The sequence below is a fragment of the Macaca fascicularis genome, chromosome 2, assembly GCF_037993035.2.
Source record: "Macaca fascicularis isolate 582-1 chromosome 2, T2T-MFA8v1.1".
Taxonomy (NCBI): Eukaryota; Metazoa; Chordata; class Mammalia; order Primates; family Cercopithecidae; genus Macaca; species Macaca fascicularis.
Window position 1 is genome coordinate 156,753,031 of NC_088376.1, and position 27,731 is coordinate 156,780,761.

General features: G+C 50.7%; 1 protein-coding gene and 1 non-coding gene across 2 annotated transcripts; one reads left to right on the forward strand and one right to left on the reverse strand.

The window, feature by feature from the left end:
* The first annotated feature begins 2,929 nt into the window (after positions 1 to 2,929).
* Positions 2,930 to 3,031, forward strand: LOC123572092 (small nucleolar RNA U13). The gene has a single exon (XR_006696428.1). It is a non-coding gene; the product is annotated as a small nucleolar RNA U13 (small nucleolar RNA).
* Positions 3,032 to 3,534: 503 nt separating this feature from the next.
* On the reverse strand, positions 3,535 to 13,385 carry LOC102139960 (nuclear pore membrane glycoprotein 210-like). Its single transcript, XM_005547895.3, has 5 exons — positions 13,248 to 13,385; positions 11,973 to 12,152; positions 9,213 to 9,293; positions 8,170 to 8,412; positions 3,535 to 3,768 (listed from the first exon to the last, which is right to left on the reverse strand). The coding sequence occupies exons 1-5, from the start codon at positions 13,248 to 13,250 to the stop codon at positions 3,757 to 3,759; spliced, it is 519 nt and encodes a 172-aa protein (XP_005547952.3). The 5' UTR covers positions 13,251 to 13,385; the 3' UTR covers positions 3,535 to 3,756.
* Positions 13,386 to 27,731: the final 14,346 nt, after the last annotated feature.

The following is a 27,731-nucleotide window of genomic DNA, read 5'->3' on the forward strand; positions in this document are numbered from 1 at the left end:
CATCAGGAAGTCAATAGACTATTATCCTCAGACTTCCTTCCATGGGAAGTGGAGTAATACATTGTAAAGCCACCAAAAAGGGACAGATGAAATTGCTGAGGGAAATAAGTTGGCAGATGAAGCAGCTAAGCCAGTAGCAAGAGGGCCCCAGATTTCTGATCTGGGAGGGCTCCATAAAAGAAATAAAACCCCAGTATTCTTCTGTGGAGATAGAATGGTCCACCTTTTGGGTGGCTGCAATCAGAGGACAGCAAGCTTCATTTACAAGCTTCCAGTCAATGGAAAGTTCTTAAAATCCTCCACCAAGGTTTCCACCTTGGTAAAGATAAAACCTATCAAGTGGCCCAAATGTTGTTCTCAGCATACTTAACCTCCTTGTAAAATTTGTTTCTTTTCACCTAGAGACCATCAAATTCCAAGCGGTCATGCAACTGGAGCCTTGGACAATTTGCTCTCTTTTTACCAGGTATCCCTTAGATAAGCCTCTGAGACAGATCCCCCTGTCAGCAAGAAGCTGTTGAAGAGCAGTCATCAACCTATCCTAATGGCCATTAGATGTACCTCTTCAGAGAGGGGATTGATGGTGGCAACAGCCCATCTGGAGCAGCTGCTGGGAGGATGCCAGCTGCAGCAGGGGACACACAGCCAGTGGAAGCTGGGAACGGGTGAGAGCCCTGCCCCCTACTGAGTTGGTGGGGCAGAAGCCCAAGCTCTCAGGTGTAGCTGCAGCAGCCCAGCTGTGGCTCCAGACCCCAGCATCCCTGTGCTCTCAGGGGCCCAGGAAGCTCCCTGCCCCTGTAGGCTTGATAGTGCCTGCTCCTGCTCTCTGGGCTCTCCCTGCTCCCAGCACTTGCTCTAGGGCGGAAAATTATGGCCAAGCCTGGGTACTGTCATAACCCAGTTGGGTGTGAGTGCACTCAGGTTGGTGCTCACACACCAGCCCCCTGCTCCCTCAGCCACCTCCAGACTTTGGGCACTGACGAGCACTGAAGGGGGCTGGTGGGGTGGGGGTGGGGAGGGCAGCTTGGCATGTCTCTGGGCACCTCTCGGTGTGGACAGTCTGGGTGCCATGGATGGCATGTTAATGTCAGACAGGTTCCTGGGCAAGAAGGGACAGGTCCCCAGTGAAACCCCACCTTCAAGTCAGGGATGACCTGAAGCCTGGGGCCTGGGCTACCAGTTTTGGATGGAGGCTGCAGCACAAAGTGAGAAGTTATGGTCCTTTTTCCAGGCTTACCCATGGCCACCCATGGACCAATCAGCATGCACTTCCTCCCTTCTGAGCCCATAAAAACCCCAGACTAATCCAGGCTCAGATACTTGTGAGGACGACCTGCCTGTGGAAAGGAGCTACCCACTACAGGTCTCCTTTCCACTTGAGAGCTGGACACTTATCAGGATAACCTGCCTGCTGAAGGGAGTTAACCACTTTGGGTCTCCTGAGAGCAGTTCTGTTGCTCAATAAAACTCCTCTCCACCTTGCTCACCCTCCAGTTGTCCGTGTATCTTGTTCTTCCTGGACATGGGACAAGAACTCAGGACCCACTGAATGGTGGGACTGACAGGGCTGAAACATGCCCCCCGCTGCTTGCCACATTGCAAGCGACAAGATGGAGAGAAGAGTTGTGGCCCTTTGGGGAGCCCAGACCTAGAGGCTTCCCAAGCCAGGGCTGTGACACCCTCTTTGGGGCTCTGCAGCTCCTGGCTTCTGGGCATTGCCATGTTTCCCTTGTCCAGATGCGGGTACCCACAGCAGAAGCTGTTTGTGGTACATCTGATCCAGCTGCAGTTTTGCATGGAGCAGTCACCTGTGCCAGCGCCTGGAGCTACCCACCCTGCCACAGCAGCTGGCATGCCTGGCTATGGGCAGTGGCCAGACCCCACACTCACTCACTCACATGCCTCTTGCCACTGCAAGCCTGGATCACCCTTGGCAGGTGGGGATCTGGACTGGTAGGGTGAGCTGAGTGCAGCCTGCTGGGCTGAGTGGGAGGAATGAGCCCAGCAGGCCTGAGCAAAACTCGGGCAAAGGCGCCACTGGCCACAGAGGTTTCTGGTTGGACAAGTGAAATCCTAAGGAAACAGTGATGCTTAGAAAAAGCCAGCAAGGGTTCTGTGAGAAAATGTGAGACCAGACCTGGACTGACTGTGGCCTACCTGGGAAAGTTACCTCCAGCCTCCTCTCTCAGTGCCATTTCCTTGGAAATTACAGGGGTGGATACACATGTCCTGTTGTGTGCACTTTCTTTTCTGTTCCTCCTTCGTCCATGGGCTCACACCTGAATGGGGAGCTGTGAGTGGGCATCAGGGTTGGGCCTATATGATCAGAATAATAGAAAAAACTAGTGAGAAACTGAAGGGATGCTTTTGTGTCAAGTTTGCCCACGAGCATTTAGTCTTGCAGCTGCCCTTGTCCCGTGTGGGTAAGGGAATGTAGTAAGTTGTGTGCCTGGGTTGCTGTTGGAACCTCCAGTCAGATGAAGAGGTAGTGAATGCTGAAGCCCCTGCCCTGTGTCCTTCTGTGGAGCTATCGGCATGGCGTATTAAACTAAAGATGATTGTAACTGTGAATTTAATTCCCCATCTGAATCCATGGCACTCATTGGTGGCATTTGAGATGCATACAAAAATGCTACCGAAAAGGGATGAGGATCTGGGCATGGGGTTGCACACCTGTAGTCCCAGCTACTCAGGAGGCTGAGGCGGAAAAATAATTTGAGCCCAGGAGTTGGAAACCAGCCTGGGCAATGTAGCAAGACTTCCATTTCAAAAAAAAAAAAAGGAAAAAAGGGGATGAAGAAATTAGCTTGCAGGCACACTGCAGATGAAGTGCACACATCATGGATGAATTTCAGACTTCAACTAGACACTGAAAGAATTTACGCAAACAATTCTTTATAATTTCAGAAAAGCTAGAAAAACTATCTAGATCCTTTTGTGGTTCATAAGTGATGATTGGATTTTCACACTCATATATGAGATGTGTCTCCCTTAAACCTTGTTACAACTTCAGCACATTACCTGTTTGACATGAAAAAAAGAAAAAAATCCCCGTGGTTGGTCTTTTAAAAAATAGCAGGAAGCTCAAGAAAAAGTATAAAGTTTTAAAAAAGAGATAATAAGGCCACAGAATGTGATTAGATGATTAAGAGAAAGGGGAAGAGCCTAGAAAAGAAATAAAAAGCAAAAATAATACAGAGCACAAGACCACATTAAAAGCAGCAACTATGTATAGCTGTTTGCATATAGAATATATTTGCTGTTTTTATGTGTTTTTGCGCTCTGCAGTAAATCTATACACAAATAGTAATATACTGAGGCACATGGAATAAACACAACTAAAAACACAGTTAGGGACATGGTAAATAAGCTAGAAGAAACACAAGTTAATGAAAAAAATTAATGGAAAACAATATAGTTATAACAATAATTACAGATATATTAAATATGAAAGCAAAGAAAATCCAACATATAATTGGTTTTCCTGAAAAAGAAGAAAGAATAAGTAAAATGAAAACAATATGTGAAGATGTAATCAAAGAAAATTATTTTAGAGATATACCTGAATTTGCAACTCAGACGTAACTGGATGAAGTCTCCAAATGTCAAGGGCAAATTTTTAAAAAGATAGTTATCTATACCAAAAAAAAGCAGTTCCTGGTACGTGGTTGTCTTAAATACATGCACACAACTTCTTTCTATTCTTCTGTGGTTGATGTGGTGCTTACTTCCTCTCCCCTTGAACGTGGGCTGGACTTAATGGTTTATCTGTAGGTGACAGAAGGCAACAGGAAGTGACGGTGATGGTATGTCACTTCTGAAGTTAGGTTATAAAAGTATGTGGATTCTAGCATGGGTTCTCTCTCTCTCTGTCTCTCTCTGTCTCTTCAGTCACTCATCAAGGGAGTAACCCTCCATAAAGACCCCCAAAAAGCCCATGTCACAAGGATCTGAGTGGGCCTGGAAGAAAATACATCAGCCCTGGGTGAGCCTCAGGTGGCTGCAGCCCCATTTGTCAGCTTAGGCGCAACCTCACAGAGACTCCAAGCCGGTATCATCTAGCTAAACTGTTTCCAGATTTCTGACCCACAGAAACTGTGGGATAATAAGTATGTATTGTTTTTAGCCGCCCAGTTTTGGGATAATTTGTTATGCAGCAATAAATAGCTAACACACAATACAAGGTGGAAATTTGTTCTCAGAATTGTCCATCTCCATACCCCATTCCAGAAGAGAGAGAGGGAAATGTACAAAGCTCAGAGTGAAAGTATGAACCAGGAATGTTACAGTTAGCTAAACCGTTCATGTATATATGTATGTACCAGGTAGACCTTCTCAAGCATGAAAAAGCTCAGGGCAGACAACAACCATGATCCTTTTTGAAAAAAATGTACTTGGAACAATTCGAACTAAGCAACAAAGAAGTGATTAAAATATTAAAATTCATAAATGCAAAAGCCGTGAGAAGAAGATTAGTGTTTGACATCAAACCTACTTAAATATTCACTTCAACAACTAAAACTAAATTGTGAGAAGTATGGTTACCAAGAAGAATACTAATATTATAGAGGCTGACAATGTAAAAAAAAATGATAAAATGTACAAAATCATGAGTGAGAAGGAGGAGAGGTAGGAGACAGTATAAGTGTTCTAATTTCTTTACTTTTCTTACCAAGAAGTGAAAACATACAGTTGAAAATTGGAACTTGCTAATAATAATTAACAATAGTTAACAATTTCATTGTTTCATAATCACGTTTTTTTTTAAAGAGGTCTTTGAGGAACTAACATCTTTTTTGAAAAAAAGTTTGAAAATTTTGAATGAATAATTCCTACAGTTTTACTTTAGCCTTTTTTCTTAAAATTTAATTTATGTTTTATTTTACAATTAGCATGACCATATTTTGTAAAATAGTATCTCTTTATATTCTGTCTATTTAAATGTTTAGAGAGATATCTGGAATAATGATCATCATACATTGACAATAAATCATTCTTGCGAGACTCTGAGATGATCATTACCTTATATTTTGCTTTGTCCCCTTCAGCTTTTTTTTTTTTTTTTTTTTTTTTTTTTGAGATGGAGTCCTGTTCTGTCACCCAGGGTGGAGTGCAATGATGCGATCTCGGCTCACTGCAACCTCCAACTCCAGGGTTCAAGCGATTCTCTTGCCTCAGCCTCCTGAGTAGTTGGGATTACAGGCCACTGCCGCCACGCCTGGCTATTTATTATTATTATTATTTTTGTATTTTTAGTAGAGACAGGGTTTCGCCATGTTGGCCAGACTGGTCTCGAACTCCTAACCTCAGGTGGTTCACCTACGTTGGCCTCCCAACCCTTCAACTTTTATGTGTCACTTGAGTTATTTGAAAAAAAGATGAGCATGTATTATTTTTGCAAAATTAATGTTTATTTTATAAAAGGAAACAGCAGATAAATTGAATATTCAATTTAAGGAATAGGAAAAAATGCAAAATGACTCCAAGAAAATAAAACAAAGGAACTAACAAAGGTAAAAGTATAAATGTGTGAATTAGAAAGCAAAAGTGAATTTGATCAATCAAATAAAAAACTTTCTTTGAAAAGAATGAGTAATATAGACAACTCTATGGTGAAAACTGATGTAGATATAAAGAGGAAAGACACAAATAACTAACAATAGGTAGAGGTCAGGTGCGGTGGTTCACACCTGTAATCCTAACACTTTGGGAGGCTGAGGTGGGAGGATCGCTTGAGGCCAGGAGTTTGATATTAGCATGAGGCAAAATAGCAAGATCCTGTCTCTACAAAAAATTTAAAAAATAGCCAAGTGTAATGGCACAAACCTGTAATCCCAGCTATTCAGGAGGCTGAGCTGGGAGGATCGCTTAAGCTCAGGAGTTCGAGGGTGCAGTGAGCTGTGATCACAGTACTATGCTCCAGCCTGGGCAACAGAGCAAGACCCTGTGTGAAAAAAATAAAAAATAAAAATAAATAAAAAAAAAAAGAAAAGGTCAGAGATGTGATGAGAAAAGGCAAGCAGGCTCATGCTCGCGCAGCCTAATGGGAGCTCCTTCAAGGAGCCTGGAAACACAAACTTCTCCCTCCATGCCCAGTGTGAGAGAACTTTACCTGCTAGAATGTGAGCTCGGAGGGCAGCACACACAACTCCAGTGCCAGGGTCTTGCTCAGGGTAACTGTGCCAGGACTGAGCCTGGGCAAGGCACCACCTTCCTCTCATGAGCAGCAGGACATCCTGCTCCTCACTGCCGCTGTCTCAGAACAACCCCCATTCCACCTCCCACGCCCCTCTGGCTGGCTCTGTCTGGCCATGTTCTTGCAGGATCCACATAGACGCACACAGGGACCTGGCGAGAAGTCAGTCCAGCAGATGATCAGCCTCATGAGGTCGGCTCAGATCTGATCCTGGGTCGCGGAGGTGCTCCGAAGACCTGGTGGCTCCCTGAGCCCAAGACGGCAGCACTTACCTGGGAACTCCAGGCCCCTTCTCTGCAAGACTCCAGATGTGTCCACCACCTGTGTAAGTCCCCTCTCTAAGGTCCCTCGGGGCTGCTGCCTCCTTGGCCACCCAGCCTGGCTCAGGGGCAGTCACTCACTGGCAGGTAAAGCTGTGCCCTGAGCCCCCCACTGACCTCTGATCAGACCAGGTAGACGCCCCTTGGGCCTGAGCCCTGGGCCTGTGGTTAATATCATCTGAACTAACTTGTGATTGTCCAAGAGGAAACTGGTCTGACTCCCTCCCTCCCAGCTCCTCCCTGTCTCAGGGACATCAGCAGGCAGCAGCCCCTGCAGCCCCTGCCCCATAGGCCTCACCTGAGGACTGGACGCGGCACTATTGGAAAGTGCGCAAGGGCACCTCAGCCTCTGTCGGGTGCTCTGTGCATGTTTGTTAAATAAACACAGATGATTACATTAACGACCACTGGGACACAGTGAGCTCCAGTCTCTCGCTGCGTGAAGGGGCACCCCAGACCCTAAGTTCAGAATTCCTTGCTACTTTTGCCACACATCAAGTGAGTTCCCACCTCCAGGCTTTTGCCAGTCCCTCTCATCCTGAAACATGACTCCTCTGTGAAGACTTCGTTCGGCCCCAGCTCTGAGCTCTCACAGCACCCAACGCACACAGATGCTCACCCCACTGCAATGAGCTGCCGTCACCCCCCCGAAGACTGAAAGCTTCTCAGGGTCAGGTCTCACAGACGTGGTCCCCCCAGCAAAGGCACACAGGCCCCGCCCTGCTTGCATCTCACAATGTGCATTTGGAAAACACTGGGCAAACCCATGCAAGCCAGGGGTCTTCATGACAGGACGTCCCGCAGCCCTCAGTGTGTGTAGGTCCCCAGAGCGATGCTGGGTTTTGCAGTGTGTACCCACAGATGGCTCTATTTTGAGATACCTGTTAACAAGTCTCACTGCCTGTGTTCCATTAGAGCAATCTGGGAGAGCCCCCAGGCACTGGGGACAGGACCCTGTTCCCACTGGGTGGAGTCGGGAGGCATTTGTCCTACACTAGACAAGCTTCAGGCAGCCTTTGGGAAACTCTGTTCCCGGGCCTGGGCCTCTCCCCTAGCCTCCATCCCCACTGTCTCTGAACCGGGCAGGAAGCGACCTTTCAGCCCATCCTCCGCTTGGGTCCTGTGTGCCCAAGGTCCACCTGGGCTTGAACCTGGAGTTACAGGGGCTGGTGCCCAGTCCCATTTCCCCACTGGTTTGCTGGGCAACCCTGGGCAAGTCCCCTCCCGTTTCTGGCGTTGCTTAACACTAAGAGGGACTTAGTAGGTTCTCCCTGGCACCTTCCAGCTCTGACATCTCAGGAGGAGCCAGGGCCCCTCGCTGGGCTAAGGGAAGGGGAGTTTGGCCTCTGGGATAAACCAGGGGAAACTGAGGGCTGCCAGACATCATCTCAGAAAATGGTCAGAAGCTGCAGATTCTGACCTCCCAGGACTTTTGTGACTTCCCGACATGGCCACTTCTGTTAGGAGAGGAACCTATCCACCCTGTCTGTGTGGTTAGCCTTTAGTTGAAAGGAGTCCCATTGAGCCTTGGGAAGGGACAGAAAGGGCCTCTCTGGGTGTGAGGGTGGGGACTTCCTGTGGGAAGTCCCTGTCTCTCAGGGTGCTGGCCTGGGACAGGGGTGGGAGGTGAGCTCTCGGTGGGTGGTTACCTACCTTGTGGTGCTGCCCTTGGAGGTCCAGGATGCCCCACTTGGTGACAGACCAGTGGAAGGTCAGGCCTGGCATGGCATTGCCAAAGGAGAAAGGGCTCTGGTGGTTGGTGATCCAGGTGATATAGATGGACATCGGTGGGGAGAAGTCAGGCCTGGTGACCAGCGGGGTCCCAGCACTAGGAATGCCCCCAGAAGCTGTGCTGCCTCCTTCAAGCAGTAGGAGATATACCCAGTTCTTCCCCAACTAGAGAAGGACACGACACAAATTTGGGAATTTTGATGAAATGCCAGTCAAACCAGAGGCGGGACTGTTTTCCCCACGCCGTCCCTCCCTTGCAGGGGGCTGCGCCTCCCCATGGCCAAGAGACCCATTTCTGGAAGGAGTCCCTGGAGGTCTAGGAGGCTGTGTGTTCCCCAGCAGCACAGCTTGCCCTGCTCCACAGTGCTGGTTCCTCGGGGCCCCTGTCTCCTAATCTAGCCGGGGTCCGTGATCACAGGGCACACAAGGGTGGGGTCCCCAGCTCCTTCAGTCTCTATTTGCTGAGAGTCTGCTGAGGGCACAAGTGGAGGTGAGACGGCAAAAGGCCACAGCAGGTGCCGTGCCGAGCTGTCCAGTCCACTGCCAGTGCTGCCACTTCCTAGCTGGGTGGCCCTGGCATGAGTCTTAAACTTTCTGTGGGTTCATTTGTTCATCTGCGACATGGAGATGGTTCTGACACCAGCCTCCCAGGGCTGCTATGAACACCAAACGGATTAATATCCAAGACAGCATGAAGTGGAGTAAGTGCTACGGTCACCCTGCTCCTGTTAGGCGCCTGGTGCTATCTGAGGTGTGGGAAGGTGACAGGCTAGCAGGAAGCAGGCCTTCTTCAGTGGCTACAAGAGGGTGTCTCTCTGGGTAGGGGTGGGTGGGAAGCTGCCACTGTGCCCCTAGATACCCAGGCTGGGCAGACGGAGGAGGTGGAGAAGTGCTGTAGCTCGAGGACAGGGTTCCAGCAGTGGCTCTTTGGGAACCCGGATTCAGAGCTCAGGAGGTCCCCTTACCTGAGTGCTCGTCCTCATTCGCGTGAAGGGGACGCGGATCCTCACGGCCCCAAGCAGCAGCACCTTCACCTGAACGAGGTCCTGGGGAAGAGCATGGCACTCAGGTGCGGGGTGCCAGGACGCTGTGCTGGCCTGGAATGTGACCCCTCAAGGGAAGGAGGCTGCAGATCAGAGGCTGTGGCGAGAAGGCCCCTCAGGATGCCCAGCACCGTGCTCCTCTGCCAAGAGAGGCCTGGTTTTATGGGTGGCTCACCCTGCATGAGCCAGCCACTGCCTCTCCCACGGCCCCGCAGGTCCCAGCCCAGTGCTCTGAGGCTGCCACCCTGTCTCATCCAGCTGCTCCAGGTCAGCACTTCAGACTTGGCCAGGGACTGGGGTCTGCTCTTCTCTGGGCCAGGCTGCCCTCAAGCAACAGGTCTCCAGACCCTCCCAAACCCAAATCCAGCTTGCTTATATCTGACTAAACAGAGTACAGGGACAAATGCAGGAGTCCAGTGGAATCTGATTAGAGCAGACCTTATAACCTCCTTCATTCTCAACTCCATACTCCTATTAATCTAACTCTCCTGGCTTCTTTCTAGTGCTGCTGACTCATGTGGAACTGACGTGATTAAACCTCTTAGACTCTTTGCCATGTACTCATGCTGAGCCCACATTCTGTGCCTCATGACCTGGGCTAATGCCTGGCACATAGTAGGTGCTTGATAAGTACTCATTCCCTTCCTTTCACTTATCCTTCTGCTCAGTCTCCTCTTGCTAGTCTTGACCCTCCCTGTGGCCTTGGGGTGTTGCTCGTGTGACCTGGATTGGACAGATGGAACTGGAAGCATCTGACCAGAATCACATTCCAGGCAAGGACACAGGGGCTGCAGGCGAAGCCCCTGCCTGCCTGGGCTCAAGAAGATGCCTTTCAGATGGGGCTGGTGATGCAGCCCCTCCACCTGCCAAGGGCCACCAGGGCCTTTCCCCAGCACCTCCCCAACCCACCAGATGGGGGACCCAGAGGGGAGAATGCCAGCAAAGTCAGACAACAAAGAGGAGGGATACTCAATGCCCTGTGTCCCTCTGGCTGAATTTCCAGTCAGCTACCCTTTTAGCTACTGGAAAATGAACCAGTTCCTGAGGCTGCAATCCTTTTTAGAGAAACAAAACAAAACAAAACAAATATACAAAAAAGCAAACCCAGGCCTCCTGTCTGTAAGTCATAGTCCTGAATGTGACACTCTGGGAAGCCAATCTGAACCCTGCCACGTTCCCAGGACAGATTTTAACATCCCCAAGAATTTGTCTTGGAAATCGACACACACTGGATCTGGGCATCCACCTTTGCAATTCAGATTTTGTGGCTTAACGGGGATACTTGGGCAGGCACGGAAAATGCTGGGAAAAGGAGTAAATCACTGAACTCAATGGCGGATCAAAGTCAGCCTCTGAAAACAAGGACTTCCCTGCACCCCCTCTAGGGCAGTTCACTCACCAGCTCCTGGGGCACTGTGTTTACAGGCTCTGAACTCAGGACTGCACGGACTGCTTCCAGGGGACCTAGTTCTCATGAGGAATGGGATGACTGATTCTGAAACAGGTTTCTGTCCACAGTTGCATTACACATCACAGAAGGCTCTTCTTACAGACCAAGTTTCTGGCCCAGCTGTGAGCGGAACCCCAAAGCAACCTTCCCTGAGATGCTTCTGCAAGTCACCGCTGGCGAAGGAGGTCACGAAGACTGCAAAGGCCCCAATTTTAGCCCTGAGACTTAGTCAGAAGACGGAAATGGTTTCTCACCTCCTCTCCAGAGGACCAAAGGAGACCCACCCCTCACAAAGCAGGGAAGTTGTCAGATCAGACACCGACTTTTACCTGCTGGAGTCAATCCCACCAAAGTGAGGCAGGGAGACCCTCCAGGGAGAAGACTGTCCTAACTTTGCCTCCTACCTTCACTGCCAGCCCAGAAAAGCAATTTGGAAAGTCCTCCACCCTGCACAGAGACGGGGAAGATGACAACCTCGGCTGGTGTAGAAGATGCTAGCAGACGACCCAGGTTTTTCTCTCCACCTGGAAATACAACTCCAGGGCTGAAGTGCAATTTTTTAATTCGCCACACATACACCGCACTATTCTGGAGACGTACAATGCACCCAGAAGGCATGCTCAGCCCACAGCATCCCTTCTCTACTATCAGCACATGCTCAAGCCCAGATTCGAGTGACCAAAAAAAGGCCCGAGAGCTCTGATGCTGGGCGGCCCTGGGCCCAATCCCAGAACTGGCACATGGTGGCTGTGGGCCGCTAGCTAGTCCCTCAGTCTCCTCACCATCAAAGGGGGACAGCAGGAAAATGCACAGGGCACCGAGAGGACTGAAGGACATGAAGGCAGAGTGCTTGGAGCAGCACCTGCCCTCACCACGATTGCCCTCACCCTCCACTGGGAGGGCCCTTTGGGGCCAGGGGTTGCTGACGACCTTGTCCTGTAAGGAGCAGCTGGAAAGACTGGGAGACTCAGCCTGGAGACGAGCAACCTCTGGGGGTCTGGGTGCTCCCATGTCAGCAGGGCTGTCCTGCACAGGGGGCCCTGAGAGGGACTGCAGACCCAGGGGGCAGAAGCAGCACCCTTGGAGAGAGGTGGTCCTCAGAGGTAGAACCCAAACACAATAAAGAGGCCTTTGTCTCAGGCATAGCTGCTCTGGGAAGCAGTGGCCTATCACCAGAGCTGGCTGTCCTGGGGAGTTCAGATAGTGCCAGTCTCCAACAGCACGTCTGTTACCTGAGAGATGATGACCACCTTGCCAGTCTCTGCATCCACCACCTGCACAAGCCCAGACACAGTGCCCTTCCCCATGGTGAGGGCTCGTACCAGCCTGGCAGTGCTCACCAGCACAATGTTCTCGTTGCTGATGGAGAAAAGGATATTGGACTGAGGCTGGGGGCTGCCCTCAGAGGTGACCTGAGTGGGGAGTAAACAGCAGTGCATCAGTGCCTACTGTGCCAGGCAGCCTGTGTCTCTCCCAGATGGAACCAGGGCCCCAGTGCTGATGGCTTCCACCTCTACACAGTCACCACGTGCTGGGACAACGGCAGTGTTCCAGGAGCCGGGGCTGCCATGCAGTGGCCCACACTGGGGCTGGAGCATGATGTGGCCTCTCAGCTCTCACCTCCATCATGACCCCGATAAGCACTGTCGCCTTCCTCGGAGTCAGCCCGAGCGGGGAAAGGACCGTTTGAGATAGAGGAGAGAAGGAACTGCTGTACCCTGAACCCATGGCATTGAATATGACTTACATGTTTCGTGAGTGGACATCACGCCTCTGTGAGCAGTGACCTGTGGGCCCCAGGGTCCTGGGGGCTGCCTCCCAGCCACTGGCTGAGGCTCTCTGGTTCTTTGGGGGCATATTCTGCTGTTTGTGACTGTGCTCCACTTCCTGAGAAGTGAAACCCCGTGAAAACAAGGACCTTTCACGCAGCTGGAACCCTCCCCTTGGATCAGCAGTTCTCAGTGTGTGGTTGCTGACCAGCAATGCACACCCTCCAGCCACCCCGGCCCATGGAGCCAGAGGCAGCCCTGAATCTACGTCCTAGCATGCCCTCTGGAAACGCTGGCATGGGTCAAACTTTGCCATCCACTGCCTTTAGGACTCCCTGACTCCTCTTTTGAAGGTTGCCTCCTTCCCTAAATTTCTCCCAATTTCTGCTGAAAAACACCTTAGAATCATTCTCTTGTCGGTGCTCTCAGAACTTTTCAGATGAGGATCAAGCGACAAGGACTAGCCCAGGAGGAGACCAGGGATGCCGGTGCCATGATGTGGAGCCGGTGAAGTCCCCACCTGCTCCTCCTGCATCCCCTACAAGTGCCCTCCTGGCAGGAGGAGGTGAGTGAACACAGGAGGCGTCCAGGGCACTGCTTGTGTAGGAAGATTGGTCTCTGCAGTGCTGTGCTATTGCTGGTCAGAAACAAATTTCTCATTGCCAGAAGAAAGGTGCGAGTCCATCTAGAGACACAGATAGTACCCACCTGCTTCGGATCACAAATTAATGATGCCACCATCCCCAGTGTGGCCCAGGCACAGGGAGGATGTTGGCAGGGCTGGTTTAATGTTGCTGCTGTGAATAGACTTGGAACAATCCCTGGGCCACGACTGCCATGGCCTGTGGCTGCAGTGCAGCTCCTATCATGACCTAATACCTTGAGACAGCCCCACACCACATACTGAGCCCATGCGAGACCTCAGAGCTCCCCTCGTCCAGGAATCACCTACTTCAGGAGTTCCCTTTGTGACATCTCTGCTGGAGGAGGTGACCACCAGGAGGAATCACACCAATGTGACAACTGGGGAGGCTGCTCGGAGCTTCAGGTGCAGGAAGGGGAAGTATTTGGCCAGGAGGGGCTTCTTGTGCAAGTCCAGCACACGGATGTTTGCCTTCACTGTCTTCCCAATCTCCACCTGCATCGTGCAGACAGAGGCTCGGGGATGGCCTCTGAAAGACCAATGTCACCATCTATGGTGCCCCATGACTTCCTGAGATACTAATAGCATCACCAGTCTCAACCCACAGACCTGGGAATCAGGGATGAGTCACCCAGGTTTACCTCTGGACTATCAGCCAGTCAGCAAATGAAAACTGATGAAGCGCTTATTCCAATGGATGGGTCAGGGGAGGGCGACTGGGGATACTTAGAGGCATAAGTTCCACTCCCTACTCTTAAATAACTAATACACTAATTAGGGAGATGAGACACTGCTTAGAACAGCAGCAGACATCCAGTAGGAGTTCAATAAATGCTCACTGACTGAATAGCTCACACCTGGCAGTGTAGAATACAATAAGAACCTTAGGAAATGAGAGTCAGAAATACACAGTGAAGAAACAGAAAATTAGCAAACAGCAGTGGAAATGAGATTATAGGAGAAGTATGTGAGGCTGGGTAGAGCATAATAGCTTCTTAAGGAGCCTAATATGCCCTTTTAATTGCCAGCCCTTCTATCCAATCAGGATCCCAACCACAACCCTCTGGAAGCCCAGCTTCAGTCACCTCAGATATTTGGAGTAGTAAAATTTCCCTATTGATGTGAAAGATAAAACAAGATCTATTCCTTGTCCTTTTTTGCAATGGTACTTGGCATGAGTGAGTTGTACTGATTTGCCACTGAAACTCCAGAGAACCCAAAACCTGTATTTTCGGGGGAAAATTCATGCTCAGCGAGTCGTGTGCCTGGCTGGTTAATAATCTACGCCAGCTAAAAGACAAGAATTCCCAGGTCATGGCTAATTTAGAGGCAACTTCCAGCAAGATTTACTGCCAAGCCTGATGGAGATGTCACCTGGGATGAAGAAGTCCCTTACTGGAGGGACTCTGCATCATCAACATGGAGCGAAGAAGATAGAAGACAGCTCTGCAAGCTCACAGGGGAAGGGATGCAGACCCCAGGAGCAAAAGCGAAGGCCATAGGAAACATCCCACAGCCCCCTCACTCTCAGTTCCTGCAGGTCTGCTGAGGAGGCCCTGTCATGAAGCTTCCACTGATCTTGTCAACCACACGGACGTACAGCTCCTGAATGTCTGACACGTAAACGACAGCCTTGGCCAGGGACGGGAAGACGAGGCACAAGTCATGGGTCATGATGGTAGACGAGCCAGGGAGCAAAGGGTATACCTGCAAGGTTCAGGGCTGGGGTGGAGGGGCAGGTGGTGGATTACATGCATAGCCCCCCTCTGCTCAGGTCCATGAGCAGTGCCTTGCCCTCAGCACCAGCCTATCACCCCACTAGCAGAGCCCACCAGGCCAGCACTGGAAAGCAGTGGACAAGGGAAATCCTACCCCAAATAGTGCCCTGCCCACCTCTCATCACGAACCCCACTGCTAGCCAGGAGATGGGCTTGGGATATAACACGTCAGTGCTGAGCTAGATCTCACTGAACATTGATTTCCACTTTGCATATTTTACAAAGAAAAGAAAATGGAAGCTGATCCAAGAGGGACAGACAGCAACCTTACGATGTGCAGGAACTTCGGGGCAGAGTGAGAATGCAGTCCCAGGATGCCACGTCCTGAGCTGGCCACCTGCCGCTGCAGCCCTGGCGGTAGAGAAGCCCCCCGTGAAGTCTTCTGTGAAACTGCAAGACAGGGACTGGCAGAAATGAGACAGCTACTTTTCAGCGGCAGCTCTCCATGAGAAGTTCCAATCAGAACGGACTGAATCGCAGAACCTGGGAGCAGCCCACGAGGTCACCCCAGTGTAAGTTCTGTGCATCTCGCTCAACTCTGTATCTGATCAACAGCCCCAGCTCTGTGTGAAGCAGTGACTGCAAAGGTGTGAGTGAAAAGCTAGGGTTTTCCAGCCTTTTCACTGCCAAAGACCCTTTTAATATTTATTTATTATTTTTGTAAGAGACAGGGTCTTGCTCTGTCTCTGAGGCTGGAGTGCAGTGGTGGCACCACAGCTCACTGCAGCCTCAAACTTCTGGACTCAAGCCATCCTCCCGACTCAGCCTCCAGAGCAGCAGCTGGGATGACAGGTGTATGCCACTGTGGCTAGAATAGATCCTTGTTTTTATTTTTTTATTTCATTTTTTTAGAGACAGGGTCTAGCTCTGTCACTCAGACTGGAGTGCAGTGGCATCATCACAGCACACTGCAACCTCGAACTTCTGGGCTCAAGGCAAGAACCCCATTATTTTTTATTTTTTATTTTGGAGATCCAGTCTTCCTCTGTCACCCAGGCTGGAGTACAGTGGCACGATCTTGGCTCACTGCAAATGCCGCCTCCTGGGTTCAAGCAATTCTCCTGCCCCAGCCTCCCGAGTAGCTGGGACCACTCCCAGCTAATTTTTTGTATTTTAGTAGAGACGGGGTTTCACCGTGTTGCCCAGGCTGGTCTTGAACTACTGAGCTCAGGCAATCCACTTACCCCAGCCTAAGAGCCCCCACTTTAATCATTTTCTGTCTACCCACCCTTTTTTTGAGATGGAGTCTCACTCCGTCACCCAGGCTGGAGTGCAGTGGCGTGATCTCAGGTCACTGCAATCTCCGCCTCCCAGGTTCAAGCAATTCTGCCTCAGCCTCCTGAGTAGCTGGGACTATAGGTACGTGCCACTACGCCTGGCTAATTTTTAGTAGAGATGGGCTTTCACTGTGTTAGCCAGGATGGTCTTGATCTCCTGACCTCCTTATCTACTTGCCTCAGCCTCCCAAAGTGCTGGGATTGCAGGCGTGAGCCACTGTGCCTGGCCAACTACCCACTTTTAGGGATTCTGTCTTCAGGACTTTCTCCCCTAAAAAAGTGCATCACAGTCACCCTTTCATGCTGCACAGGATGGGCATTCACACACGTAACGTGTCTGTTTGATGGACTGCATACAACTTGCCTTATTGCTTAGGCGTGTATTTCATCCAGGTGGTACTGGAGCTGGGCAGGCAGGAACAGGTCATGGAGCTAGTGAGCGAGTCCAGCCGGCTGCCCCACTCCTCTATCTGGGCCTGGCTTTGTTGCTTGCTATTTGTGGTATCATATTCACGGAGTGAGTAGCAGGGGTTTTTAAAGTAAGCACTTCAGAGTTTGCAAAGCTAGTTTCAATATCAAGAACCTACACACACACATACAAAATCAGGTCTCTGACCCAAAAGAGAAAACCAAATAGGATAATTTCTCGCCCAGGTGAAAACCCTTCAACAGCTGCCCAGTGCTCTGAGAATGAGCCCAAAGCCTTAGAATGCCCTGTAAACCCTGGTGTGATCTGGCCCCTGCCTCCTCTCCAGTTTCCACACACATCACACTCCCCCACCATGCTTATGCTCCAGTTATACAGGCCTTCTCTCCCACTCACACAGCCAGCTACCTGCTGTCTGCCTGCCTCTGGAGCTCGAAGCCCCCTTAAAGACCTGGGGCTCTTTCCCCAGCCTCCACCTGCTGGCTCCAAGTCATCCTTCAGGCCCAGGTCCGGTGTTCTTCCTCAGAACAATCTTGCCTCATCCAGGTCAGCTCTTCCAGTGCCTCTGCTCCCCTCTCCCGGGGGCTGGACCTGCTGCATGCCATCAGTGTTGACGGGGCCTGCAGTGCATCTGGCCTTCCTCTCCAGGCTGTCCCCAGCACTCACATACCCTCAGGACTCAGGCCAGCATCTGGCCCAGACTGGTCCCCCCATGCATGTCTTGATTGGATGAGCTCCAGGGCCACTGCTCTGAGTAATTCTGGATAAGGTCATGGAACCTGGTGCTCCAGCCTGCTTGGCTTTACAGAGTAAAACCAGCTTTGTCAAGCCTTGGAAATTCTGAAAATTACCTGCAAACCTCATGGACCCTTACCTGTTTGGCAAATGCTGATTCTAGTCCAACTTCTTCAATATACAGATGAGGAAACAGGCCCAGATGACAGGATAGGGGTGTGGCTTTGAAAAGGCAGAACTGGGGATAGAACCAGATACTCTAACTCCCAGCTTAGGCTCCTTTCCAACTCTCCACTTCCCAGGGGAACGGAGCTGGATGCCTCTTGGAGCTGAAATGGAATTGCGGGGAGGGGAGGAGGGAGAGTGGCCAAAGGCAAAGAACAAGCTGAGAAAGGCCCAAGCCCATAACTGGCTGGGGGCACAGGAGATCAACAAGCTGACCTGAGCTGCACATACCACCGATTCAGGGTACATCAATACAGATGCAGCATGCCTGGATTATTCCATATGATGACTTACAGTAGATGAATAAAGATCACAAAGTTGACGTCATGCTTATACTCCAAAACAGTAGCTATGTGATTTGAGCCATCACCACGTGGGCCTAGTGTCAAATATGGGCTGAGGAATGGGGTCCAGGAGCCACCAGTTCTGGTTTTGCTGGGGCTGATTCACCAGCCCCAGCAAAAAATTGAATAATTCCCCCAAAGAAAACCCATTGAAAGATTAAGGAGAGTAATGAGAACTTTCTTTGATAACCCAATTCGAGACTCCGACTTCAAACTCCTGCAAAAGTTACTGCTGTCAGGAGTGGGTAGGTCCTTCACAATGTGAAGAAATTCCATGGTGCACCCACTGAGGAGCCCCACACAGGGTAACGCAGGGAAGGGTTTTTGCTCATTTTCTTTTCTTTTTTTTTTTTTTTGAGACGGAGTCTTGCTCTGTCGCCCGGGCTGGAGTGCAGTGGCCGGATCTCAGCTCACTGCAAGCTCCGCCTCCTGGGTTCCCGCCATTCTCCTGCCTCAGCCTCCCGAGTAGCTGGGACTATAGGCACCGCCACCTCGCCCGGCTAGTTTTTTGTATTTTTTAGTAGAGACGGGGTTTCACCGTGTTAACCAGGATGGTCTCGATCTCCTGACCTTGTGATCCGCCCGTCTCGGCCTCCCAAAGTGCTGGGATTACAGGCTTGAGCCACCGCGCCCGGCCATCATTTTCTTCTCTTTCAGAACCATTTTGCACATTTTAAAGACACATTAAAATGGCAGTGGGGAAATCAATTGCTCTTCCACTTGACTTCCCAGGGGATAGGCATCCAGCCACCATCTCTGGAGCCCACAGAGCCTGGCCTGCCCCTCGGGCTGGTGCACAGTGGCTTACTGGGCCTCACAGTACCTCACAGTGATGCTTTAAGGAAGTCCTCACCAGGCAACTCTGGAGGCTTGGGGAACTGAGGGCACTTGGTCACTAGCTGGTGGCAGAGTGGGGACCTGCACCCACTCCTAACTCTACACTGCATATGTGGCTCATATCACCTGGCCTCTCCATGTGTTCTGGACCCACCTGCTTCCTGACTGACACATGGGAGAACATTTGCGAGGGGAAGGAGGTGGTGGTGACCCATGCCCAGAATGAATTCTAATTTCTGAGTGTTAAAGGTGCCACCTGAGAACGTCGGGAAACACTAAGCCAAGGGGAAAGTCCTGTCATAGAGTGGGAGATGACAAATGCGTCGTTGCTCATTAAGATGCTGTGAGTGCAGCCAGAGGCAGCTCTGTGCGTATGGGGGCTGAAACTGTCACGTGGCCTGGAGCTTGCCAGGCCCCAAGACTCTGCCCACATCATCTCAGCCCCCACTTCCTGGGGCCCTGATTGCATTTCAGACTTGTTTCTGACAGGTGGCAACTGCAGGGGAGAAGGGACCCTGAGGATGTTTCTGAATGTCACTGGACCCATCAATGTCTGTTTCCTGCAACCTGCCCATGTCAATGACCCATCAATGTTGTGTGATGGGCCAGGCTGTGCCATGCAAGAGTGTCATGGTCTGTGCCCCTGATTACTCCCCCTCACGGCTCGAAGAGGAGGACCCAAGCTAATGTGAAAATCACAGGCACTGTGATTGGGTGCTGGATGAAACTTCATGCAGGGACCTGGCCAGCCCTGTGACCTCCCCGAGGGCAACAGCTGGGGACATGCATCATGTCCACAAAATCAGTCTCAGGGAAAAGGAGGATGCCCCTGACTTCAAGGCCCGTAGCTTCCACCAACTTCCCCCTCATCCTGGACGTGTGTCCTCACCTAAACACGGGCCCCATGACTGGCTGTGCCTCATGGGACTCAGGAGATGGAGAGACAAAGCCACGCCTCATAGGAGGAGGGCCGCTGGCCTCATTCCCTGACAAATCTACAGCACCCAGCACAGCATCTGGCACATGACAGGCTCTCCAGCGTCGCTGAGTGCATAGGTTAATGAAAAGTGTAAAGTGCCTACTAGGCTCCTTCCCCTGCTCTGGTTATTGCATGGGTTCCACCTAGAGGACTTGATTGAAATGTAAAGAATTGCTGAGAAGAAGGAAACTCTAGGTTTAAATCAGATAAAGCTCCATGTACAAACCAGCCAAAAAACAAAATAAAGGCCCTTACAGAGTGTTTTGAGGCTGGGTGAGCAGAATTCATCACAACCCTGCACAGCCCATGACCATCGTGTGGACATAAAAACCTCCACAGGATCCCTGCTGCGTGAGCCCCGGAGAGCCCCCCAGAGACGCTCCGAAGCCACGCACGCCCGTGAGCCATCCTTGCGTCCTGAATGTGTATCAATAGGAAGGAACTAACTGGGGAGTGTCGGGGGCTTGTCTGTCTCTGTGCTGCTCCTCAGCAGCTGGAAAAAGGCATAGCCACATGTAGACGTCCCTCAGACACAGCCGCCTGTGAGAAGCCACCAGGACCTGCCTCTGACGTCAACGCTCCCTGGAAAATTCTACCCGCAGGCTTCGGAAGAGTCCAGAGGAACCACGGCCGATTTCCATTCCGAGTTGTGAGGGTCTTTGGCACAAGCCCAGAATGAGGGGAAGTGGAGACCCCAGTGGGCAGGGCGCCTCCATGTAAGGAAACTTCTGGACAAGGGCAGTTCACATGGCCTGCTGCGTGGGCTGCTGCTTGCCATAGTGGAGACTCATCCTGGGTCCTGCCTGCAATGGGCACTCTGTGCCACTCATCCAGGCCAGGGGCCAGTCCACAATCCAGAGAGGGAGAGTGCCCGAGCTCCCCTGTGGCCATCTGTAAAACAGAACTGCAGAGGCACTCCTAGAATTGCAGCATTTTAAGATTCAACAGGGGCTCAGAGGTCTCCTGGAGAAACTTGACACCCATGCTGGAATCCCACCTTGAGTCTTTCCGACAAGTGTCCCAGCTTCTGCTCAAATGCCTCCAGAGACAGGGAGCTCTCTACTTAAAGAGGCAGCCTAGTCCATTACTGACCTCTAGGAACTCTTATTTCTTGAATAAAAGTTATCTCTCTGGCCACAGGTCCACCCTTAAGGCTTACATAAAATAAGAAGTACAAAGTGAATATGAATGAAAGGGTGCCGCGGTTTCAATGGCACTGTACACATTTTTCCTAACTTAAAGCTCTTCTCTTCTTGGTAATGAGGAAATTTTTTTTCTAATTTCTGAAAGTAAACAAAACGAGGCATAGCTCAAGCAGTCAGATTTAAGATGTGAGGTTCTCCTCACTCGCATGGCTGTAGGAAGAGCTGGGAAATTGCTTTAACCCAAGAGGTGGAGGTTGCAGTGAGCTGAGATCACGCTACTGCACTCCAGCCTGGGAGACAGAGTGAGACTGTGTCTCAAAGAAAAGGAAGGAAGGAAGGAAGGAAGGAAGGAAGGAAGGAAGGAAGGAATAAAGGAAGGAAGGAAGGAAAAAGAAAAGAAAAGAAAAGAAAAGAAAAAGAAAGGAAACATGTTTTGAGTGACACTTGTATCAGGCTCTAGACTAGGTGTTGGTTTGCTGGGGTTTGCTTTTGTGTTTTGTTTTGTTTTTGTTTTTTTCCTCCCTTTCACAAAAACTGAGTCCTGTCTAGGGCCAGGAGTTAGATTCTAGTTTCTAGGTTTTCATCATTCCACGTTGCGTAAGACAGACAACCAGGGGACCGAGGGATAGATTATTAGCAAGTAAATAAAAGATGACTTAGCTAGAGAAAATGTAGCAGAAAAGGAATCAGGATGAAGGGATTAGGAATGGCAGACAGGGAGCTGGCAGAAAGGGATTTGGGGGTGGGGCTGGGACGAACAGAAAGGAAGTGAAGGAGGGGGCCAGGGAAATCAAGTCACAGAGGTGTGGGAACCAGAAGCCACAGCCTTAGTGGGACCTCAGGAGAGCAGCAAGTTGTGTCTACCTTGGAAAGGTGGAGAGAGGACTGCAGGGAGCTGAGTGGGGAGGAAGGGGGAGATGGCAGGACAGAGGAAGCAGGGGACAGACAGGAGGAAGAGATGGTGCCCTGTGCCAGGTGGTGCAAAGGGGCCCTCAGTTCTTCAGGAGGCTCCAGGCTGTCCTTCAGCTCACCTATAGCTTTGGATAGGCCATTGAAGGCCACAGGGCTGCCAGATGCCCTCTTGACTTTTGAATCCTGTTCATTGACCCTGGCAGCAGCTTGGACACCTGTGTCCTCTGCTGAATGCCTCTGGGCCAGGTGTGTTGGGCACATGACAGCGTCGTCATCTTGCCCAGCTCTCACCCACAGCTGTTGCAATCTACACATGGTCAACCTGTCACAAGGTTTTAAATGTTCTTGAACCTCGGAGCCTTTATTTTCTCCATTCTGAATGCAGGGATATGACATGGACTCTCTCAGGTGTTTTCCGTATGCAATACATTCCCATTGACTCTGGTCAAACTGCTGTGCACTAGATATCAAAACCCCTTCCTCCTTTCCTACTGAGACTGTGGTCTTTTGACCAACAAGCCCCCATTTCTTCCCTCTGCCACCCCTCCACACACTTGCTCCCCAACCCCCGTTCACCATCAATCTACTCGCTACTTCTATGAGGTCAACATTTTTAGATGGAAAATTCAGGGACATCATGTGGAATTTGTCTTTCTGAGGTGATCAGATGCTAAGTAGTGTGATTTTGTCATTCCATGGTGCACACATCCATCTAATCCTCACTCTGTATCTCATAAATGAATACAAGCATGATTTGCCAATTGAAATAATATTAAGAAAAACATAATAAATGTAGTAAAATAGAGGAAGTGTAGCTTGACTGCCCTAACCTCTTGGTTTTTGTCTTGGCCCAGCTGTCCATTGGGTTCACTAGTGCTGCCTTATCCCTTTGACTTTTTTGTGCTAGTCAGAAACAACATAATTGGAGCATGAAACTGAAGCATCTTTTGCCAATGGCATCCGTGGCTCCTTTTAGTCACAGAGATTGAGGTTACACCATCTGTCTTCTCGAGGGTTCCCTCAGACCAAGTCACCTCTTCTGGGTCTTCCACATGGAGTGAGCTGACTTCCTGGTGGGTTCCCTGAGACAAGGCTCCTTTGGGGTTCCCCCATAGCTGCTGGTGCTCTGTGGAGGGTGAAGCCACAGGCGTATGCTGGGGGGCTTTGCTGGGAATGGCTGGCTTCATCTCCAGGCCAGGTAGGGTGCTGCCCTGACTCCCAAGGATGGTCCTTTTCATGCTTCTGCGATTTAGAAAGTGGGAAAGGTCGGCTGGTTTTGAGTCCTTTTCTGGGTTGGGGAGGGAAGGTTGACTTAACTGTGGCAGATGGGGAAGGACAGGTGGGACTCCCAGGAGGCAGAGATTGTGCTCCGATGTTGGACTCTTTCTCCTCTGCACTTTTCTGAACTCCATGATTAGGTAGGTGGCCATGGGATGATTTTTTATTTTATTTTATTTTTTTAATATTGCTTCCTTGAATCCCATGGCCACTATGAGCTGGACTGTTGGGGGGCCTGGGAGGTCCAGGAGTGGCTCTCTGTATGGCTAGAACCACGTCTTCTTGTCGCTATTGACCCAGGACTCCCTTAACAGCTGGTCCAGTGGCAGCTGCTCCCTGGGGTTGAGTGTGAAGAATTTTAAAATAATTTTTTCCATTAAAATGAAAAAAAGTAGTAGTACTATTTTAAGTATTTTTTCCTGTATATCCTTACAGTTCTACTCATAAAATGGCAAGGCCCCAGCCACCATTTTGCATATGATGATGCAGATGGAGTACTACTCAGCCATAAAATATAGTGAAATAATATATATATATCATCAAATAATATATATATATAATGAACAATATATATATATCACATTTTCTTTATCCACTTGTTGACTGGGCATTTGCGTTGGTTCCATATTTTTGCAATTGCAAATTGTGCTGCTATGAACATTCATGTGCAAATATCTTTTTCGAATAATGGCTTCTTTTCCTCTGGGTAGATACCCAGGAGTGGATCAAATGATAGATCTACTTTTAGTTCTTTAAAGAATCTCCACACTGTTTTCCATAGAGGTTGTGCTACTTTACATTCCCACCAACAATGTAAAAGTGTTCCTTGTTCACCGCATCCACGCCAACATCTACTATTTTTTAATTTTTTGATTATGGCCATTCTTACAGGAGTAAGGTGGTATCACATCGTGGTTTTGATTTGCATTTCCTGATCATTACTGATGTTGAGCGTTTTTCCATATGTTTGTTGGCCATTTGTATATCTTCTTTTGAGAATGTTTATTCATGTCCTCAGGCCAGCAAAGTAAACAGACAACCACAGAGTGACAGAAAATCTTCGCAGAGTAAACAGACAACCCACAGAGGGGATAAAATCTTCACAATCTATACTTCTGACAAAGGACCAATATCCAGAATCTACAAGGAACTCAAACAAATCAGCAAGAAAACAAACAATCCCATCAAAAAGTGCCAGCTTAAAAAATAACCAATCTACTAACCACATGTAGCCTAGATGAGGAATGAAAACTGCCTGGGGGACTGATGGCCTAGGCTCACCATGGCGATGGCCCTGGCCTCCTGGCAGGCCACCTTGATGTCATCCGTGGCACTGGTGTTGAGGAAGAAGTAGCCCAAGTCTTTCCTGTCTTGGAGCTCCACCTGCAGGAGGCAGATTAGGGGAGGGCAGGCAGCATGCCAGAGGGTGAGGGGTCCCCCGCTGGGCCTCACCCAGGCAGGGGGTGACAGGGCAAGGGCTGGGTCTGAACGCCAGGGGGGTTGTAGATGGTCACCTCTTCTGGGCTCACTCTCACGTCCTCCACCAGGATGAGCTCTGTAGAGGCTGACACCGGCACCAGAGGGTCGTGCTGAAGGGCAAGGGCAAGGCCATCAGATGTAGGAGGCCACCTGCAGGCCATCTTGGCCACCCAAGAGCCAACATCAGGCCAGCCTGCAGGCTGCCCCTCCAGAAGAGCAGGCCTAAAAGCCCCAGAGCCTGGCCTTGCTCCTAGTCACAAGCCCCAATAAGCCCCTGGTGCTCCTGAGCCCAGTGGAATGGCCACAGCCCCTTTGAGGCCTCCCTTCAGTCCCCAAAGATGGAGCGAGTTGCTGGCTCCTCCACTCCAGACCAACGAGGGGGTTGGCAATAGTCTGTCTTAGACACCACCCCACCCCACCAGTCCCCAGCGGTGTGTGACTCACACGCACGCCCTGCCCTTCAGGGCCTTACAGTAAAGGGCCAGATTTGGAGCGTGTGGCAGACACCACCTCAGGGTGGATGGGAAGGCTGCTGGCCAGTCTGGGCAGTTTGGGGAGGGTACCTTGGAAGAGGGGCCACGGCTGGCTTATGAGAGGACAGGGACAGCCCTCATCGCCTAGGGTGGCACATGACCCACTGAGCTCTGCTTCCCTCCATATGTCACACAAGGGAGCCACCCAGATCTGAAGCATCCAGAGAGTTGTATATTTGAGCACCTCCTTGGGGCCACAGGTGTGCCAGGCACTCAGGGTGCAGCAGCTGCCTGTAGGGAGAGGTGACTCCAATGCACGGATGGAAGATCAAGACTGAGTCAGTGATGGGAAGGTGTGCAGTGTGGGTGACAAGGATAAGGAGGGGGTCTGCAAGGGAGAGCAGCTCTCAGGCGAGCAGAGACCACAAGGGGAGGAAGCTTGAATGCCTCCGCAATCAGGTGGGCGGTGGCGGGGGGTGTGGCGTCAGGGCAGAGGAAGGAAGTACAAAGTCCTAGGGGAACCCGTTGGGGTGTTCAGGCACCAGGCAGGAGGCCATGACGCCCCCCACTCCCAACTAAGGGATTCCTGGTGTCAGCGAGGACTGAGCCATCGGGGACAGGCACAGGTGTGTCCCTTCAGTGCCACCTCCCTCCAGGCCAGCCTCCCTACTGCTGCCCCCATGCAGCCCCAGCCTCTTCCAAAGCTTGCTCCCACGAGGCATTAGGACCTCCTCATCCTGACATTTAGGGACCCTGGGAATCTAATCTCACTTTCCTCTTCCAGCCTATACCTGCTGCCTCCACCATATTCAAGACTCAAGTTTCCTGGTGGCTGAGTCCACCATGGGGTGGCTGTCATCTAGGCAGGGTTATTCCTGGGGAGCCCTTCCCATCCCCACCTCCAATTCATCCCACCTCTAATGCACCTATACTTTTTTTTTTTTTTTTTGAGACAGAGTCTCACTGTCTTCTAGGCTGGAGTACAATGGGGCGATCTTGGCTCACTGTAACCTCCGCCTCCCGGGTTCAAATGATTCTCCCGCCTCAGACCCCCCAAGTAGCTGGAATTATAGGCACCTGACATCATGCCTGGCTAAGTTTTGTATTTTTGTAGAGACAGGGTTTCACCATGTTGGCCAGGCTGGTATTGAACTCCTGACCTCAGGTGATCTGCCTGCCTTGGCCTCCCAAAGTGCTGAGATTAAAGGCGTGGGCAGTCTAGTGCACCTATACTATTAACAGCAGCGCCTCTGTCTGGGGCCCCTGAGAGAGGCTGGGGTTGGGGAGAGGCAGTCCAGCAGGCAGCTAGCCATGTGCCTAGACAGTGGCAAGTGTGTGTGTGTGAGTACATGTGCGTGTGGGTGTATGTTCATGTGCATGTGTATGTGTGTATGCATGTGTGTGCATGCATGTGTGTGTGTGTGGCGGGGGGGTAGGGGTTTCTGTATTGTGACAGCAGGAAAGCACAAGCAGTTCTGGGATCTAGGACAGAAGGGGCTCCTCTGTGTCTGGGTCTCAGGGATGCTCCCCAGGGTGCTGGATATCTCAGTTGGGACTGGAAGGACAGGTCACCTGGTGCAGGAGAGTAAGGGGCAGATTCCGGGCATAGGGGACTGTGTGCAGGAAATATGGCCAACATGGGCACACTGGGTGGTCTGTAAGGCAGGGCTGTGGGGAGAACAGGCTGCCCAGGTGAGCCCTGGTGGACAAGGAGAAGGGCTTCCCTCCAAAGGTCTCAGGGCCACCGGGTGGGTGGCGGAGGCCAGAGGTGGCTTTCCCTTGGATCCCTCTGGGAGTCAGAATGGAGGGTCATGGGTGGGGGACGCTGGAGGCAGCAAGGCTGGTGAGGAGGCAAAGTTCAGTTGAGCCCACTCCCAGGTCAGGAGCATAGTCAGGGTTTGAAGGCTGTGGCACAGCAAGGGGGCTCAGAACTATTCCACAGCACCTGCGACCTTCAGAACACAGGCTCAGCTTCTGTCCTGGGACTCGAGCTCTCCCAACCTGGCCCCAGTCACACCTTCAGACTAGCACATCACTCCAGCGAGCCACCCTCAGTCATCCCCGGGCCTTTGCAGAGGCTACCCTCCTGCCCTTGTCCCTAAGTCCCTAAGACCCCTCCTCACACTACAGGGCTCAGCACACTGGCCTGGAGAAAGAGCTGCTTCCTCCCCTACCCAGCGCTGACCTGCAGCCCAGGTCACTCTTCTTCGGCCCCCGCTTCACCTGGTGCTCTTCACCCTGAAGGAGCTTCATGGCTGGGGTGTCTCCCTGACTAGGCTATGGGCTTGTGGAGGGTAGGGTGTGTCTGTTTCCTTCCGTGTCCGCAGCATGATCTCAACCACATGAGGAAGGAAAAGACCTACAAGGAAAGGAAAATGTTCCCTGCCTTCTCAATCATGGGGACTAACCATTCAGAGTTGAAGGAAAAGGAATGGAATATTTTGAGTGTAGACTTTAGGAAATCTTTGAAAACCAAAAGTTATTACAGATTTTCAAACTACAAATGAAAATGCCATTGAAGCATTGTAAAGTTTATATAGCTAAGAAACTAAACATCAATCTCTATAACCCATCTAGACATAAAACACCCTTTACTCAAAAGGGAAAATGTTATTAGGAACAAAAGTGAGAAAACCACTGTGAATGATCCCCAGGCATGGTCCATGTTTAGCTCTGACCTCGCGAACAGC